This window comes from Carcharhinus amblyrhynchos, chromosome 32 (assembly GCF_965287045.1).
Source record: "Carcharhinus amblyrhynchos chromosome 32, sCarAmb.v2.hapA, whole genome shotgun sequence".
Classification (NCBI taxonomy): domain Eukaryota; kingdom Metazoa; phylum Chordata; class Chondrichthyes; order Carcharhiniformes; family Carcharhinidae; genus Carcharhinus; species Carcharhinus amblyrhynchos.
In genome coordinates, this window is record NC_137355.1 from 19,709,508 (window position 1) to 19,726,160 (window position 16,653).

Genomic DNA, 16,653 nt, shown 5'->3' on the forward strand with positions numbered 1-16,653 from the left:
ACATAAATACAAATACCACTCCAGTTACTATTCACCTGTAGAAGCGCTATTGAAATGGTAACATGGGAATCGGAGGATCAAGGATCCTAAAACACCACGATGATTTGGACACCAATACTCTAATGTCCTCAGATGTTGCTCAGGGCCAACAGACTGCATTCTGGATCACAGAAAAGGCCAGTGTGTTAGGGCAGTGATAACCAGCTCTCCAATTTCTTAGTATATCCCATCCACAGTCATTCATAGAGACACTAAGTGGAAGAAATCCAGAGGAACTGCCAATTGACTTGTTTAAATATTCCCTTATTGGACAGGTCAGAGTTGCAGTCGTTACTTGCTTCCTTTCTCCGTCAGGACATTATTGAGCCAACGTGATAGTACAGTGCCAGATAGAGTTCCGCACCTTGGCTGGGTCACTACAGACACAAACACATTTTATGCTGGGTTGTGAAAACGCAGTTAAGATCTTTGATAATTTGTGGACTAGCACGAGAAAAGTCGATCATGAAAATAACTGGATTGCAATAAAAATATTAGCAACTCTCTAATGTCCTGTAGAGAAGGAAACTGCCACTCAACCCAGTGTAGTCTAAATGTGACACTAGGGTCGGAATTCTCCAGCTGTTTGCTAGTGGCGAATTCTCTGGTCCCACTGGCAGCGCACACCTGCCATGGATTTCTCAGAAACGTGGGATGGCTACAAAAGGAAATCTCATTGACAGCAGAGGGACCAGAAGATCCTGGCACTGTCACCTCTTGCTGCTTAGAAACCCACTGATGGAAGGCCAGAGAATTCCAGCCTAGATGACACCATGATAGTCAGGTTCCAGGTAGACCACTGATGCACAGTAACTTCATTGCACTATTAATATAGGCCTGCTTGTGACATTAAAAAAAAACCTTTATCCTGCATCATTCCTTTAATCTCTCCAACATTCTGGTCTATTACAGACCTTCCCTTTTGTTCTTTCACCTATTCTCCTCTCACTATATTTCTTTAAAAATTGTCAAACCTCTGACTTCTTCCAGTTCTGACAACAGGTCATCAGCACAAAATATTAGCTCTGTTTTTCTCTCTCCACAGATGGGGGACTGGTTTCCAGCATTTCATGTTGTTTATTTTAAAAAATCTATTAACTAATTGTAACAGAACTGAATCTTGGAATCCCTACAGAAGCCCTGTCCATCACACAAACCAGGCTCCCGTCCACTGATTCTGTCTACACTTCCCACTGCCTCAGCAAAGCAGCCAGCATAATCAAGGACCCCACACACCCCAAACATTCTCTTTTCCACCTTCTTCTGTTAGGAAAAAGATAGAAAAATCTGAGGTCACATTCAACTGACTCAAGAACTGCTTCTTCCCTCCTGCCATCGGACTTTTGAATGGACCTACCTTATGTTAAGTTGAACTTTCTCTACACCCTACTATGACTGTAACACTGCATTCTGCACCCTGTCCTTCCCTTCCCTACGAACAGTATGTTTTGTCTGTACAGCGTGTAAGAAACAGTATTTTTCACTGCACATGTGACAATAATAAATCAAATCAAAAGAAGGTAGCCATTCGGCCTATCAAGCCTGTACCAAGAACAATCCCACCTAGGCCCTTTCTCTGTAACCCCAAGTGTTTACCCTGCTAATCTCCCTGATACTAAGGGGCAGTTTAGCATGGCCAAACCACCCTGTGGGGGGAAACCGGAGCACCCAGGGGAAACCCACACAATGATGGGGAGAACATGCAGACTCCACACAGACAGTGACCCGAAGCCAGAATCAAACCCAGGTCCCCTGGCGCTGTGACAAATCACAGAAGTTAAAATAACCTTTGATAGCACAGCCAGGTGCATGTTTTTAAAGTTTATTCATTAGTCACAAATAAGGCTTACATTAACAGTGCAATGAAGTTACTATGAAATTCCCCTAGTCACCACATTCTGGCCCCCATTCACGTCAATGCACCCTAACCCAGCTCGTCTTTCGGAGTGTGGGAGGAAATCAGAGCACCCAGAGGAAACCCACTCAGATACGGGGAGAAGGTGCAGACTCCACACAGACAGTGACCCCAGCCGGGAATCGAATCCAGGTCCCTGGCACTGAGAGGCAGCAGCGCTAACCACTGTGCCACCATGCTGCCCCCTTATTACTTATCAAAGTAGTTTCAATTAAAAGTATCAGTAGTGGTCATTTTTCTTGAATTAAAGATTTGGGTCCAGAGGTCTAATCAATGCTTAGGAGTGTTGAAGCCTGCGCTGAATGAAAGTGCACTCAGCCGGTCATACACTGGATGCTTTGCCAAGTCCCACTTGCAATACCTTGTAATTCTCACCATGGAAACCCTGGCCTTTCTTTAAAAAATTGAACTTACCTCATTCTCCGTTGATCTTCACAGCCTCTGGCACCTCTGCCAAGAGCCTGTTTGTCTCACTTGTGAGCGTGGGCAGTGAATTTCAGCAAGATGTCAAAATTCACCACTCAGGTCCACGTCAGAAGTACAAACATTCACATGACAGTGAGGAACTACACTCCAGTATAGAGAAAGGAGGTGGGGGGGGTGGGGGCAGTAAAAAAAAACAGACACATACTAACCACCCAAACCTTAAATTACAATTCTATTCATTGAGGATAAAACACAGAAAATGCAATGGATTATACCCTCCCCCATCAACAACAACTACAAAAGATACACCAGACAGTTGGCTGTGTAATCCCAAAATGGAAATTGATTTTACTTTGGATATCTCAGCCTCTTTCCATATCGATTAAGGTTCTACATTAAAGTAAATCCCTAAACCAATGGCGCAGTTTTAAAACAGGGGGGAGTTCAAAAGTCCAAATTCCCAAATTTTCAATTCAAATATCATCAACATTTTGCAGCCTGCTTTTTATCAGGATGAACCAGTGAACTGTGTGATGCCACTGAACAGGCACAAAGCTAAGTGGGGCTAATTGCTCAGAATTCAGTGTGTTCAGTGCCTCCGAGGGTTCTCAGTAAACCCGTTGTCAGTACTTGCAAGCATGCCACATGAGGAGACTGGAGAAACTCACAGCGTGTGTCGCAGGATAATGTGACACATCAAATAACACTGAAAATGAACACAGATGTAACAGCTTTACATTTATTTATTAGTGTTGCAAGTTGGCTTACATTAACACTGCAATGAAGTTATCCCCTAGTTCACTATATTAAAATACGCTGCTCAATACATTTAGAATAGTAAATTCTTTCAATATGAATTGCCCTAATTGGCTCAGTTGGGAACAAAAGCAAACAGGTCTTAGGATAACTTACTAACCTAGAGCTCACTGGTACTCAGAGCAGAGATTTTTTTAAAGAAGTTTATTTATAAGTCATAAGTAAGGCTGACATTAACACTACAATGAAGTTACTGAGAAATTCTCCTAGTTGCCACAGTCCGGCGCCTGTTCAGGTCAATGCACCCTAACCAGCTCGTCTTTCAGAATGTGAGAGAAAACCAGAGCACCCGGAGGAAACCCACGCAGACATGGGTAGAACATGCAGACTCCACACAGATAGTGAGCCAAGCCGGGAATCGAACCCGGGTTCCTGGCACTGTGAAACAGCAGTTCTAACCACTGTGCTACCATGCGAGCTGCTAAACTGGTTTCAGTGCCCTGTATTACGAAGGAGGTATAGGCAATGAGTGATCCTGCTCCTGGTTGCTACACCACAGCTTCTGCTAGCAAGCATGCATGTGTGGATATTGAGTGAGATCAGTGATATTGGGTTTTGCAATGATGCCCTTCACAGTCGAACAGCCATTGATACTCAGTCTGGACTGGCACGTGTAACGCAGCCACCAAAACGGAGGGCAGCTGATGTCTGCAGAGAGAGAACCTGCTCTTGTGCATCACCCTTTACATCCTTGGGATGTGCCAAGCCAATGAAATGTGGCCCCTTGTTTCTGTAACCTGGATTTCTGGCTAAGTGACTGAGTGGAGTTGTTGCTCTGTCTGACACAGGGCTACAGTAAGGCAGTGCTTTTATCAACAGAGACAGGGCTGAGCGCACAATCGTCTGACCATTGATTGCTGCTCCATGAATCAGGCCAAAAAGGACGCGAGTCTATTCCCGCTGAAAGAAATGGATTTATCCAGAATTTCTGAAGAACAAAGGGCCCAAAGAGCTCTCCACAATACATTTCTTCTATTCTGCCATTCACCATTTAGTTTCAACTCCCTGAAGGACGCAACAGCATTGCCAAAGCTTAAACAAGGGTCCGCATTCCTCTATGGCAGCTGTACAACTAGGCATAGATTTGGCAGTGTTCTGCATTTTGTTTTTGCAAGGTTTGTTATAATAGTGAAACAAAATAGAGCCTTTATTGGAAGATAAATTGAAATGGAAAGTAGTAACAGAAAGTATCGTTAATTAAATTGGATGCTCACATCTGTGTCCCTTTGTAAAGTGGGGGAAAGGTACAAATCTTAAGAGTAGACTCCGTTTAGAGGCTGTCTCTATCTGGACAAATCAGAGTTGATTTTCATTATGGCCATTTGTCAGCCAGGGTCAGTGCAGTAATCGGTTGCACAAGTCATTTGCGTGCAGTTCTTCAGCTGCTTTGTGATGTCCAATTGCTGATAGCTCCGAGTTTGTGGGGGCCAGAATCCTGCAGTGAGGGATTAAAGGGTCGGGTTGTGGAGCATGACAGTCAATATTATTGAAGGGGTGGGAGGGGCGGCGGCAGTGGAATTAAGCATCAAGTCACAAGTAATATGCCCAACCTGATGACCAAGAGACGCCATCTTGTCACCAGTTATTGTTAGTATGTAACCTGTAACAACTTTTGATTGGATGTAATGTGACCAATGAAAACAAGATGCAAGAGTCAGCTGACTCACTATAAATAAGGAACTATGCAGAATTGTGGGGAGCTTGGAGTGACCCCAAGTTTGCAGTAACGATGTTTCTTTATTAAACTCTTTCTTTGATTTGTAAGTTGGAGTAAGTTTTGTCGTATTTCCATTAGCTGCATTCTGAAGAGTTCCTTCTGAGAAACAGTTATCACTTCCACAGCTGCTAAAAGTGATTTCTTTAAGGTGTCATGCGGTTGGCCATTTTCTATTCTGTGCAGTACATGGCTACAGCATTCAGCAGGCCCTGCACCAACGTCACTGGATGTAAACAGACTTCAATACAAGCCTTAAGCTTTTGCATTCACTGCCTGCAAGTCTAGAACGCGGCCCTCAGTGACTTTGTCCCTCTACACATTTTCGCCAGTCCTACACCATCTGAAAACACTGTGATTCTCCAGTTCTGCCCTCTTGCACATTCTCAAATCCTTGCCATTGGCAATCGCGCCTTCAGGTATCTAGGTCTTAAGCTCTAAAATTCGCATCTTAAATGTCTCCATTCCTGTCCCGTTATTTTATCTTTTTTTTATATAGACTCCCTACTGTTCAGAAAGAGGCCATTCAGCCCATCAAGTCTGCACTGACCTTTTTCTAAGTCTTATCCAGGTTCTATCCCCATAAACCCATGTATTTACCCCACTAGTTCCCCCTAAACTTTACACCTTGACCGTATCTAACCCACTCATCTTTGGACTGGTCAGCAACACCAGATTGCTACTGGTGCACCTTGCTGCATGTAAACTGGCAGCCTGGTTTCCTATATTACAACAGTAACTACACCTCAAGTACTGTACTGGCTGCAAAGTGCTCTGGGACATTGTGAGGTTGTAAAACATTGTATATAAATGTACGTTATTTCACTCCTTTAAGGCCCTACCTAAGAAACCTACACTAGTCCTAGTATCTCCGTAAGTAGCTCAATGTCAATTTTATTTGAATAGATTCCCGTGAAGCCCTTTAAGACACTTTAATACGTTAAAGATGTTCCATAAGTATAACTTGTTGTTGATTACATTGAATAGTGATGTTGCTGCCCCTTGCAGTAGGAATACAACACATTGAAAAATAATAGCCTGTAGGAAGATTGGTATATATTTATTTATTTGTACAAGTAGGCTTATTGTCACACTGCAATGAAGTTACTGTGAAAATTCCCTAGTCACTCCGGAGCCACTTTATAAGTCTTAAGGATTATTAACTACCAACAGGTGCTTAGAATAACTGGACTTTCTGGTGAACTGGTGCAGCAAAAAAAACCTCTCCATCAATATCAACAAAACGAAGGAGATAGTCATCGACTTCAGAATGCATTGAGGAGAACATGCCCGTCTACATCAATGGTGATGAAGTAAAAATGGTCGAAAGCTTCAGGTTTTTAGGTGTCCAGATCACCAACAACCTGTCCTGGTCCCCCCACGCTGACACAATAGTTAAGAAAACCCATTGCCTCTACTTTCTCAAGAGGCTAAGGAAATTTGGCTTGTCTGACATGACTCTCACCAACTTTTACAGATGCACCATAGAAAGCATTCTTTCTGGTTGTATCACAGCTTGGTATGGCTCCTGCTCTGTCCAAGACCACAAGAAACTACAAAAGGTCGTGAATGTAGCCCAATCCATCACGCAAACCAACCTCTCGTCCATTGACGCTGTCTACACTTCCCACTGCCTCAGCAAAGCAGCCAGCATAATCAAGGACCCCACGCACCCCAAACATTCTCCCTTCCACCTTCTTCCATCGGGAGAAAGATACAAAAATCTGAGATCACATACCAACCGACTCAAGAACAGCTTCTTCCCTGTTGCAGTCAGACTCTTGAATGGAATTACTTACATTAAGTTGATCTTCCTCTACACCCTAGCTATGACTGTAACACCACATTCTGTACCCTCTCGTTTCCTTCTCTATGAAAGGTATGCTTTGTCTGTATAGCATGCAAGAAACAATATTTTTCACTGTATACTAAAACACGTGACAATAATAAATCAAATCAAATTTTACTGCACAGCCATTTGGCCAATCACTTCTGAATAAGTTATCCACTTTCCCCTTCTATACCATTTACAGTTTCTCTTTCCAGGTATTTATCTGTTTCTACTTAAAGTCATCAGAGAATCTCCTCCCACCTGATACTGCCCAATCACACTAAGCATTAAACTTTCTGAACCATTTCTTTGGTTCTATTTGTGATCTTAAATTTATGCCTTCAGTTACTAACTCAAAACCAGCAGCCACACCTGCTCTCCATCTTAATAAAACCCTACACACCTTGGATGTTTTATTGAGCCTCCTTCTAAACTTCATGTTGCAATGATAAGCCACAGCCTTTTCAGTCTTTTTTCAGGTAGCATCTTAGCAAATCTCTTCTGCACTCTTTTGGCACAGTAGCACAGTGGTTTGTGGTTAGCACTGCTGCCTCACAGTGCCAGGGACCCGGGTTCGATTCCCAGCTTGGGTCACTGGCTGTGTGGAATTTGCATGTTGTCCCCATGTCTGCGTGGGTTTCCTCCGGGTGCTCCGGTTTCCTCACACACTCCAAAGATGTGCTGATTAGAGTGCATTGACCCCAACAGGCATTGGAGTGTGGCAACTAGGGGAATTTCACAGTAATTTTATTGCAGGGTTAATCTAAGCCTTGCTTGTGGCTAATAAATAGACTTTAACTTTTCGATGGCTGTGACAGTTCTGAAGTGGGCACTACAGGCGCAATCTTCACGGTGGCGGGGCCTTCTGGTCTCGCTGATGGTGCACTCCCACTGGACGATTCCTGGCGGAGTGGGCTGGAATCAATTGGAATTCCCATTGATAGCAGCAGGATGGGGAAGATCTCACCACTGGCCAGCAGCACGCAGCCTCCCACCACACAGAAAAACTCCACAAGGAGGCCAGAGAATCCCGGTGAATATTCTAAAACCATAGCCTAGGCAATGAGTACGTTACATTCCCTCTTTGCTTTTGCACCCTATGCCCTATTCATATTTCCCCCACCCATTCCCACCTCCTCCGCCCCTACCCCAAAAAACAATTTTACCAACTTGCCCTCAGACTTTGCTAACAAAGTTCAGTGGGGAGATATTTGTTCACATGGTGGTGATTCATGTCACTTCTAGCATTGGAGAACACTGTGTTAGTAGCAGCCAGCAGGGCTGCCAGCCCCACTGAGTCAGCTCTTACAAACAAATTTCTCCCCAAGTGATTGCCAGGAATCAACGCCAGCCCCACTGAATTTTGGAAGTCAGTCAATGGCTCCCAACAATCCGAAAACAGAGCCAATGCTTGATGAAAATTGGTTTAAAATCGAAAAATAAGCCCTTTAAAAAGTTTGCCATGCTAAGTTAGTGCTGGTGGGCCGGTCACTGCAGTCACTAATCACGGTATTGTGCATATGGTGAGGGTGTACTGCTATTGTATTCTAAAGAGGCTTCAGAGTGTCAAAATCTCTTACCCAGACCGCTCTGTTTCACATCAGACAGCTGTCTAGAATACGGAGGAGCCAGCAGCCGGTAGCCACTGTACTTTGAGGAATTCTCCGACAACACCTGCCAATAGAAGAGGATACTTTGCATGAAAAGGAGAATCAGCTCAGCTGAGGATTGCTGACAGAACCATTGATTGGCAAAGGTCTGCACTTTCAAACAGACACTCTGCTAATGCAGAGTAACCCTCAGCTCACAGCCATGGGGAAACTTCCCCTTCAAAAAGAGAACAAAATGTACCTAAGGTGCAAGTACACTGGAAGTGTTCGGCTGACCCAAGGATCTTTCTCTGTCAGCAGCAGTTCAAAGTAAAAATAACCCAACTTTCAGAGAGACAACTACCATATGGATTCAGAAAAACATGTGCTATTAATCTACATTCACAGAATACCTGCAGTGCAGAAGGAGGCCATTCAGCCCATCAGGTCTGTACCGACCACAATCCCACCCAGGTCCTATTATCCTGTTAATCCCCCTGACACTAAGGGTCAAGTTAGCATGGCCAATCCACCTAACCTACATATCTTTGGAGACTAAGGGGCAATTTACCATGGCCAATCAACCAAACCCGCACACCTTTGGAGTATGGGGGGAAACTGAGGCACGGGAGGAACCCACCTCAGACATGGGTAGAACGTGCAAACTCCACACAAGGCCGGAATTGAACTCAAGTCCCTAGCACTGTGAGGCAGCAGTGCTAACCATTGTGTTACCATGCTGTTCTCAAAACAAGCACCCTTTCTTTGCAATCTTAGGTTGGGGCACTAAACACACATCTTGAACACTTGACAGTAAGGACTCAGCATTGTACAAATCAATTCAGCTGTTCGACAGAAAGGGGCTCCACCTCGCCCCCATGTAGATCTGAACTAGGGAGTGCAGGCTAAAAATCGGTGACCATTTTAACCAGTTAATTCCTACATCCCCTGGTCTTTCAGTCAAGGATTAACCTGAAATAATGCTTGCATTTTATCCTACATATACGGTGTATCCCTATCACAGATATCTTTTACAGGCCAGGTCTAGGGAGGGAGTGCCAGGTACAAATGGGTTCTGGAGACATTTAGGTGTGTGGAGAGAGCTGGAATTGTTCTCCTCGGAGGAGAGAAGCAACTTTAGATGGGCATGATATGCTTGGCATCATTCACCATTACATACCTCCATCGAGCCCATCTTCCTGGTCTTGGTCAAAGCAGACTTCTTGTGAATCTGGAAGGGCTCTGCTGGCTGGGGCAAAGCTGGAAGAAATCCATCCGCATCATCGCTTCCCCGATTCTCCGAAAGATCCTCCATGCTTCCCTGATCGGTCTTGGAGCCACCTTCATTCTACGTGAGAAAGAAACAGAGTTACAACAACCCCTCTTTTGCTTATCTCTCAGTTCCTCCCTGTTCTGCATCCTCTAGTTCTAGAATCCATAGAATCCCTCAGTGTAGGAGACCATTCAGCCCATCTACAGCGACTACAATCCCACCCAGGCTCTATTCCCATAACCCCACACATTTACCCTGCTAATCCCCCTGACACTAGGGTTAACTTAACATGGCCAATCAACCTAACCTAACCCACACATCTTTGGACTGTGGGAGGAAACTGGAGTGCCTGGAGGAAACCCACACAGACAGTGACCCAAGGCTGGACTTGAACCTGGGTCCCTGGCACTGTGAGGCAGCAGTGCCAACCACTGAGTCACCATGCCGCCCCTTTTCCTTTTCTCTATTTGAAGGACAACTGTAGGTGATATGCCAACTCAGAAACAGTTTAATTAATTTGATAACTGTGCGCAAGGATGCAGATGCATTTGAACAATTCAATCTTTTTTTTATACTAAATGGCTGACAATCCCACACTGGCAGCAACAATTAGTGTATAAAACTGGTAGAAATGTATGGTTGGGAAGTACTTGCAGGGACAGGGAGTAGGACGAAGTTCTCTCAAGATGCCAGTCATGCACGATGGGCCTTTTTCTGTGCTGCATCATTCTGTAATTGTATGAATGATTTTGGAATTTCTTGAACATTTTTAATAACTCTCAGTAACTTGTGTGTTTCAGGCTTCTCCTGCTGGTGAATGCAAACTCATAATTTCTTAGATATCTTCACTTGCTCATATTTCTCAGTAATGTTATAAAGCATCCAAGGAATGAGTGCGGAGTTTCTTCAACTTGCTTCAGCTTTTAATCATATATCCTTCTCATTTTCGGAAAACTGCTAATTAACACTACCCCAGACTATTAATGAGGCTTTCCCAGCCAAACAAATACATTAAACAGTTAAAAAGTAAGTACACAGTAGCAGGAATGGCAATTCTTTTTGGTAGTCAAGGTTGCATAATTTTGTGCAGTAGAAATTAATAGTTCTCAACTGCTGTGCTAAACTATGAGGTGGAGAAGCCGGCGCTGGACTGGGATGGGCACAGTAAGAAGCCTCACAACACCAGGTGGAATCACGAGCTTTTGGAGCACTGCTCCTTCATCAGATGAGTGATGAAGAGGCAGTGCTCCGAAAGCTCATGATACCAAATAAACCTGTTGGACTTTAACCTGATGTTGTGAGACTTCTTACTGTGCTAAACTACACCACAGGTGATACTAGCTGTTCTTGCCCTCAATTTGTTCTCAGTGGAAACTATCCAGCTTTTTATGCCCCTCCAAAGGCTACAGGCAGATTCAGTGATTTCAAAAGGGTAAAACAAAAAGAGAACTATCTTCCAAAAAAGTGAGTGGGAGTTAATAAATATAATAAAATCCTCTGTTAAATTCCAAACTACCAATTAAAATCACATTTGAACAAGTCTCTCAAGCTTTGAACTGAATGGTTTGCCTCCTCCCCGGGGCATCTGTCCAACAATAATGGTATCAAAATGAGCCAGAAAATGTCATGAGCGAATGAAGCTGCTTTTAACTCCTGTGTACCTTGATAGAATCAAAGCACATACCAAGTTAAATCTCAAGATACAATGCTTAATCACCATAAACAAAACATGGCAAAGTTAAAGAAAGACCAGGCATTTCTCCAGCACCTTCCATGAACACAAGTCATCCCTAAAGGCTATTGCAGCCAATTACATACTTCTGACGTGTTGTGTTGTGGGAAATGTGACAGCCAATTTGCACTGAGCAAGCTCCCACAAAGGACTGGCTGTTTGTTTTAGTGGTGTTAATCGAAGGATAGATACCGGACAGGACACCAGGGGAGAACTCCCCTGCTTCTTTTCAGATAGTGCTGTGGGATCATTTACATCTACCTGAACAGACAGTCAGGCCTCGGTTTAATGTTTCTTGGGCACTGGGACGGCACGGTGGCACAGTGGTTAGCACTGTTGCCTCACAGCGCCAGGGACCCGGGTTCGATTCCTGGCTTGGGTCACTGTGTGGAGTTTGCACGTTCTCCCTGTGTCTTGAGGGTTTCCTCCCACAGTCCAAAGATGTGCGAGTTAGGTGAATTGGCCATGCTAAATTGCCCGAGTGTCAGGGGACTAACTAGGGTAAATGCATGGAGTTATGGGGATAGGGCCTGGGTGGGATTGTGGTTGATGCAGACTCAATGGGCCAAATGGCCTCCTTCTGCACCGTAGGGGTTCTATGATCTCAAGCGAAGGACGGTGTCTCCTACAATGCAGCATTCAATCAGTATAGCACTCCAGCCTGTGTGTGGATATTTATGCTCAAGTGCCTGGGGAATGGGACAGGATCCCATGACTTTGACTCTCAGAATTGTTACAGTGCAGGAGGAGGCCACTCAGCCCATCATGTCTGCAACGGGTCTCCAATGATCTAGTGCCATTTCTCTGCCTTTTCCCTGTACCCGTCTACATTTGTTTCTGTGCAAACCATCATCTAGTGATCTCTCGAATGCCTTGGTTGAACCTGCCTCCACCACACTTCCAGGCAGTGTCTTCCCGACCCCAACCTGGGAACTCGCTGGGTGAAAAAGCCTTTTTTCATATCACATTTGCTTCTTTTGCAGCAAAATCCAGAAAATGCTGGAGAAACTCAGCAGGTTTGACAACATCTGTGCAGAGAGAATAAAGCCAATGTTTCGAGTCTGGATGACCCTAGGTCAAGGCAAATCACTTGAAATCTGTGCCCACTTGTTCTCGATCCTTTTACAAGCAGGAACAGTTTCTCCCCATCTACTCTGTCCAGCCCCATCATGATTTTGAACATCTCCATCAAATCGTCCCTTAGCTGCCTTCTCTCCAGGGAAAAGAGACAGACTTAACTTCTGATAACTGAGGTTTCTCATCAGAGGTGAGAATGTCTATAGAGCTGTGACTGACTTGCAGTTCTTTTCATCGAGAATATGACTGCCTGAAATGTTAATTTTTGAAGAATTAACACCTATGTTTGAAAAAGAATCAGTTATGTATGCAAATCAGCAAGATTTTTTAAAAACGTTTATTTACTTGTATCACAAGCAGGCCTACATTAACACTGCAATGAAATTAATGTGGAAATCCCCTAGTCGCCAAACTCCAACGCCTGTTTGGGTACACAGAGAGTTTAGCATGGTCAATGCACCTAACCAGTACTTCTTTTGGACTACGGGAAGAAACCGGAGCACCCGGAGGAAACCCATGCAGACACAGGGAGGATGTGCATTCTTTCTTTCTTTGGGAAAAAGATACAAAAGTCTGAGGTCACTGACTCGATAACAGCTTCTTCCCTGCTGCTGTCAGAGTTTTGAATGGACCTACCTCGCATTAAGTTGATCTTTCTCTACATCCTAGCTACAACTGTTATACTACATTCTCGTTTCCTTCTCCATGAATAGTATGCTTTGTCTGTATAGTGTGCAAGAAACCATACTTTTCATTGTACGTTAATACATTTGACAATAATAAATCAAATTGAATCAGACTCCACACAGTTAGTGACCCAAGCCAGGAATTGAACCCCAGTCCCTGGTGCTGTGAGGCAGCAGTACTAACCCACTGTGCCACCGTACCACCCATCAGATTTTGTTTTGTAGTCCAAAGATATATGTAAAAACTGTCAGCTATATTTTTGATGATAGAGAATGACCCGAGGGGCTTTACCTCAGCTGAAGCAGGACGAAACCCAGAGCCTGTGGGGGCGTTTTCATCCTCGTCACAACCTTTAGCTCCTGGACTGAAATGGAGTTCCACGTGAAATCGTTCCTCTGAAGATGGGTCCTAATAAAAAAAAGCAACCAAAACATCTCATTACATTGTGTATATTCCACGATGTGGAGATGCCCGCATTGGACTGGGGTAGGCAGAGTCAGAAGTCTCACAACACCAGATTAAAGTCCAACAGGTTTATTTGGTAGTACGAGCTTTCAGAGTGCTGCCCCTTCATCAGGTGACTCACCTGATGAAGGAGCAGTGCTCCGAAAGCTCGTACAACCAAATAAACTGTTGGACTTTAACCTGGTGTTGTGAGACTTCTTATTGTGTATATTTCAGGTACAACAGCATTGATACAGGTTGATAAAGCTGTTAAAGAGGCAGAGGTGGTGGTCCTGGATTGCATATACGAGAGTCACAGCGTACAAAGCAAAGAAATAATGTTAAACCTTCATAAGCCACTGGTTAGGTCCGGGATCGTGTATCCAATTAGGAAGGATGTCAAGGCCTGGGAGAGGGGCTGGAGGTTTAATGGGAAGGTATGAAGGACTTCAGTTACATGGAGAGACTGAAGAAGCTGGGATTGTTCTCTTTATGGCAGAGGTTTGGGGAGGATTTAGCAGGCATTTTAACTGCAATGTAACTGGTTACAAAAAAGCCAGTCTAAGATAAGGAGAATTCTTTTGGTTTTTTTTACACAATAAATTATGATCACAGAATCCCTGTTATGCAGGAAACTATTCGGCCCATCGAGTCTGCTATGACAACAATCCCACCCAGACTCTATCCTCGTAATCCCACGTGTTTAACCTGCTAACTCCCCCCCTCATCAAGGGACAATTTTGTATGGCCAATCAACCTAACCCAAACATCTAGGGCAGCATGGTGGTTAGCATTGCTGCCTCACAGCACCAGGGATCCAGGTTCAATTCCAGCCTCGCGTCACTGTCTGTGTGGAGTTTGCACATTCTCCCCATGTCTGCGTGGGTCTCCTCCGGGTGCTCCAGTTTCCTCTCACAATCTAAAGATGTGCAGATTAGGATGATTGGCCATGATAAATAGACCCTAATGTCAGGGGGATTAGCAGGGCAAATGAGGATTACAGGAGTGGGGTCTGTGTGGGATTGTGGTCGATACAGATTTGATGGGCCAAATGGCCTCCTTCTGTATCGTAGGAATTCTATGATCTTTAGACTGTGGGATGAAACCAGAGCACCCGGAGAAAGCCCATGCAGATATGGGGAAAATGTGCAGACTCTAGGGCTGAAGGGCCCGTTCCTGTGCTGTAATTTTCTTTGTTCCACCCGAGGCCAGAATTAAACCTGGGTCCCTGGCACCGTGAGAAACAGTGCTAACCACCTTGCCAACGTGCTGCCCTGATGACGATCTGGAATGTACTGCCTGAAATTGTAGTGAAAGTAGAAAGTAATATATTTCAAAAGGGAACTGGATACATCAGTAAAAAGGAAGAATGTGCTGATATGGGGAAAGGACAGAGGATTATTCAGATGGATCTTCCAAACAGCTGGTAGAGGCACACTATCTGAACAAATTCCTATGATGTATGATTTCATCAACAGGAGTGGATGCAAGAGAGAGATTCTCCTTTAATACTATTAATGTGACTTTAATGGGAGGGGTCTGTTCCCTGTGAGCTGGTTGTTAAGCGATATATAAGTGAAAATTTACTAAGATGCTATCAGGACTTGATGATTTGAGTTATAAGGAGAGGCTGGATAGACTGGGACTTTTTTTTCTGGAGCGTAGGAAGCTGAGGGGTGATCTTATAGAGGTCTACAAAATAATGAGGGGTTTAGATCAGCTAGATAGTCAATATCTTTTCCCAAAGATACAGGAGTCTAAAACTAGAGGGCATAGGTTTAAGGTGAGAGGGGGAGAGGTACAAAAGTGCGCAGAGGGGCATTTTTTTCCCCACACAGAGGGTGGCAAGTGTCTGGAACAAGCTGCCAGAGGCTTTATTAGAGATGGGTGCAACTGCAACGTTAACCACAGTGCCACTGTCCCAATTGTTAGTGATCCCACTACTTTAGGGAAGCAAAAACAAAGGAAAAATCAAATTGGAGATGAATTTCAGGGAGAACTGAAAATTCCACAGTTAAGAGAGAAAGAACAGAAAAACTGGGCTAATTAGATTGTTCTTTCAGAAGCTGGCAAGGCATGATGAGTTAAATGTCCTCATTCTGTGCTGTAAGATTCTACATTCACTGTGAAAAATTCCCTTCCCATCCTCTAGCTCAACCGAGTTTCCTTAATTCCCCAGAGGCATCGCATCTCATGCTATCCTCTCCCCTCAAGGTCCTCATGATCAGAGTAGATTGCAGAATTTGAGGAGAAATAAATAACCTTTCCACAGGTGGGTCAGGTACCTTGAAGGTACCAAACAATCATTTTTAAAATTAACCCAGTGGTTAACTTATGAAACCTGCTCTGGAATCTGTGGATCAAATCGAGTTGACAAATTAAACATCAAGAAATGCCCAGCTACATTGTGCCAACACTAATCCTAGATATGCTACAAAAGGTCTGACACAGGGAAGTCCCGAAGAACAAAGGGACCTCGGCGTGTTTGTCCATAGATCTCTGAAGGCAGAAAGACTTGTAAATAGGGTGGTGAATAAGGCATATGGCACATTTATCAATCACAGTGTAGATTATAGAAGCAGCGAGGTCATGATGGAGTTGTATAAAAATTTGGTGAGGTCACAGCTGGAGTACTGTGTGCAGTTCTGGTCATCACATTATAAGAAGGACATGAATGCACTGGAGGGGGTGCAGAGGAGATTCACCAGGATGCTGCCTGGGATGGAACATTTAAGTTACGAAGAGAGGTTGGATAGGCTTGGATTGTTTTCTCTGGAGCAGGGAAGACAGAGGGGGTGACCTGATTGAGATGTTCAAGATTATGAGGTGCGTGGACAGGGTGGATAGGGAGCAGCTGTTCCCCTAAGTTGTAGGGTCAGTTACAAGGGGACATAAGTTAAAAAAGTGAGGAGGTTTAGAGGGGAATTTGTGAAAAACGTTTTTATCCAGAGGGTGGTGACGGTCTGGAATGCGCTGCCTGGGAAGATGGTGGAGGCCGGATACCTCACATCCTTTAAAAAGTACCTGGGTGAGTAAATCATAACATTCAGGGCTATGGGCCAAGTGCTGGTAGATGGGATTGGGTGGGCAGGTCAGGGCATTTTCTGCGT

At 44.3% G+C, this 16,653-nt stretch overlaps 1 protein-coding gene across 8 annotated transcripts in view; it reads right to left on the reverse strand.

Annotated features, from left to right (window-relative positions):
• Window positions 1-16,653, reverse strand: part of ppip5k1a (diphosphoinositol pentakisphosphate kinase 1a) — a 153,165-nt gene that overhangs the window by 42,539 nt on the left and 93,973 nt on the right. For all 8 annotated transcript variants that reach the window (XM_080216069.1, XM_080216066.1, XM_080216068.1 and 5 more), the window contains 3 exons: window positions 13,391-13,507; window positions 9,511-9,678; window positions 8,322-8,415 (listed from right to left, as the gene is read on the reverse strand). In XM_080216069.1, the coding sequence (XP_080072195.1) occupies window positions 8,322-8,415; window positions 9,511-9,678; window positions 13,391-13,507 (379 nt within the window). The remainder of the gene's footprint in view (window positions 1-8,321; window positions 8,416-9,510; window positions 9,679-13,390; window positions 13,508-16,653) is intronic.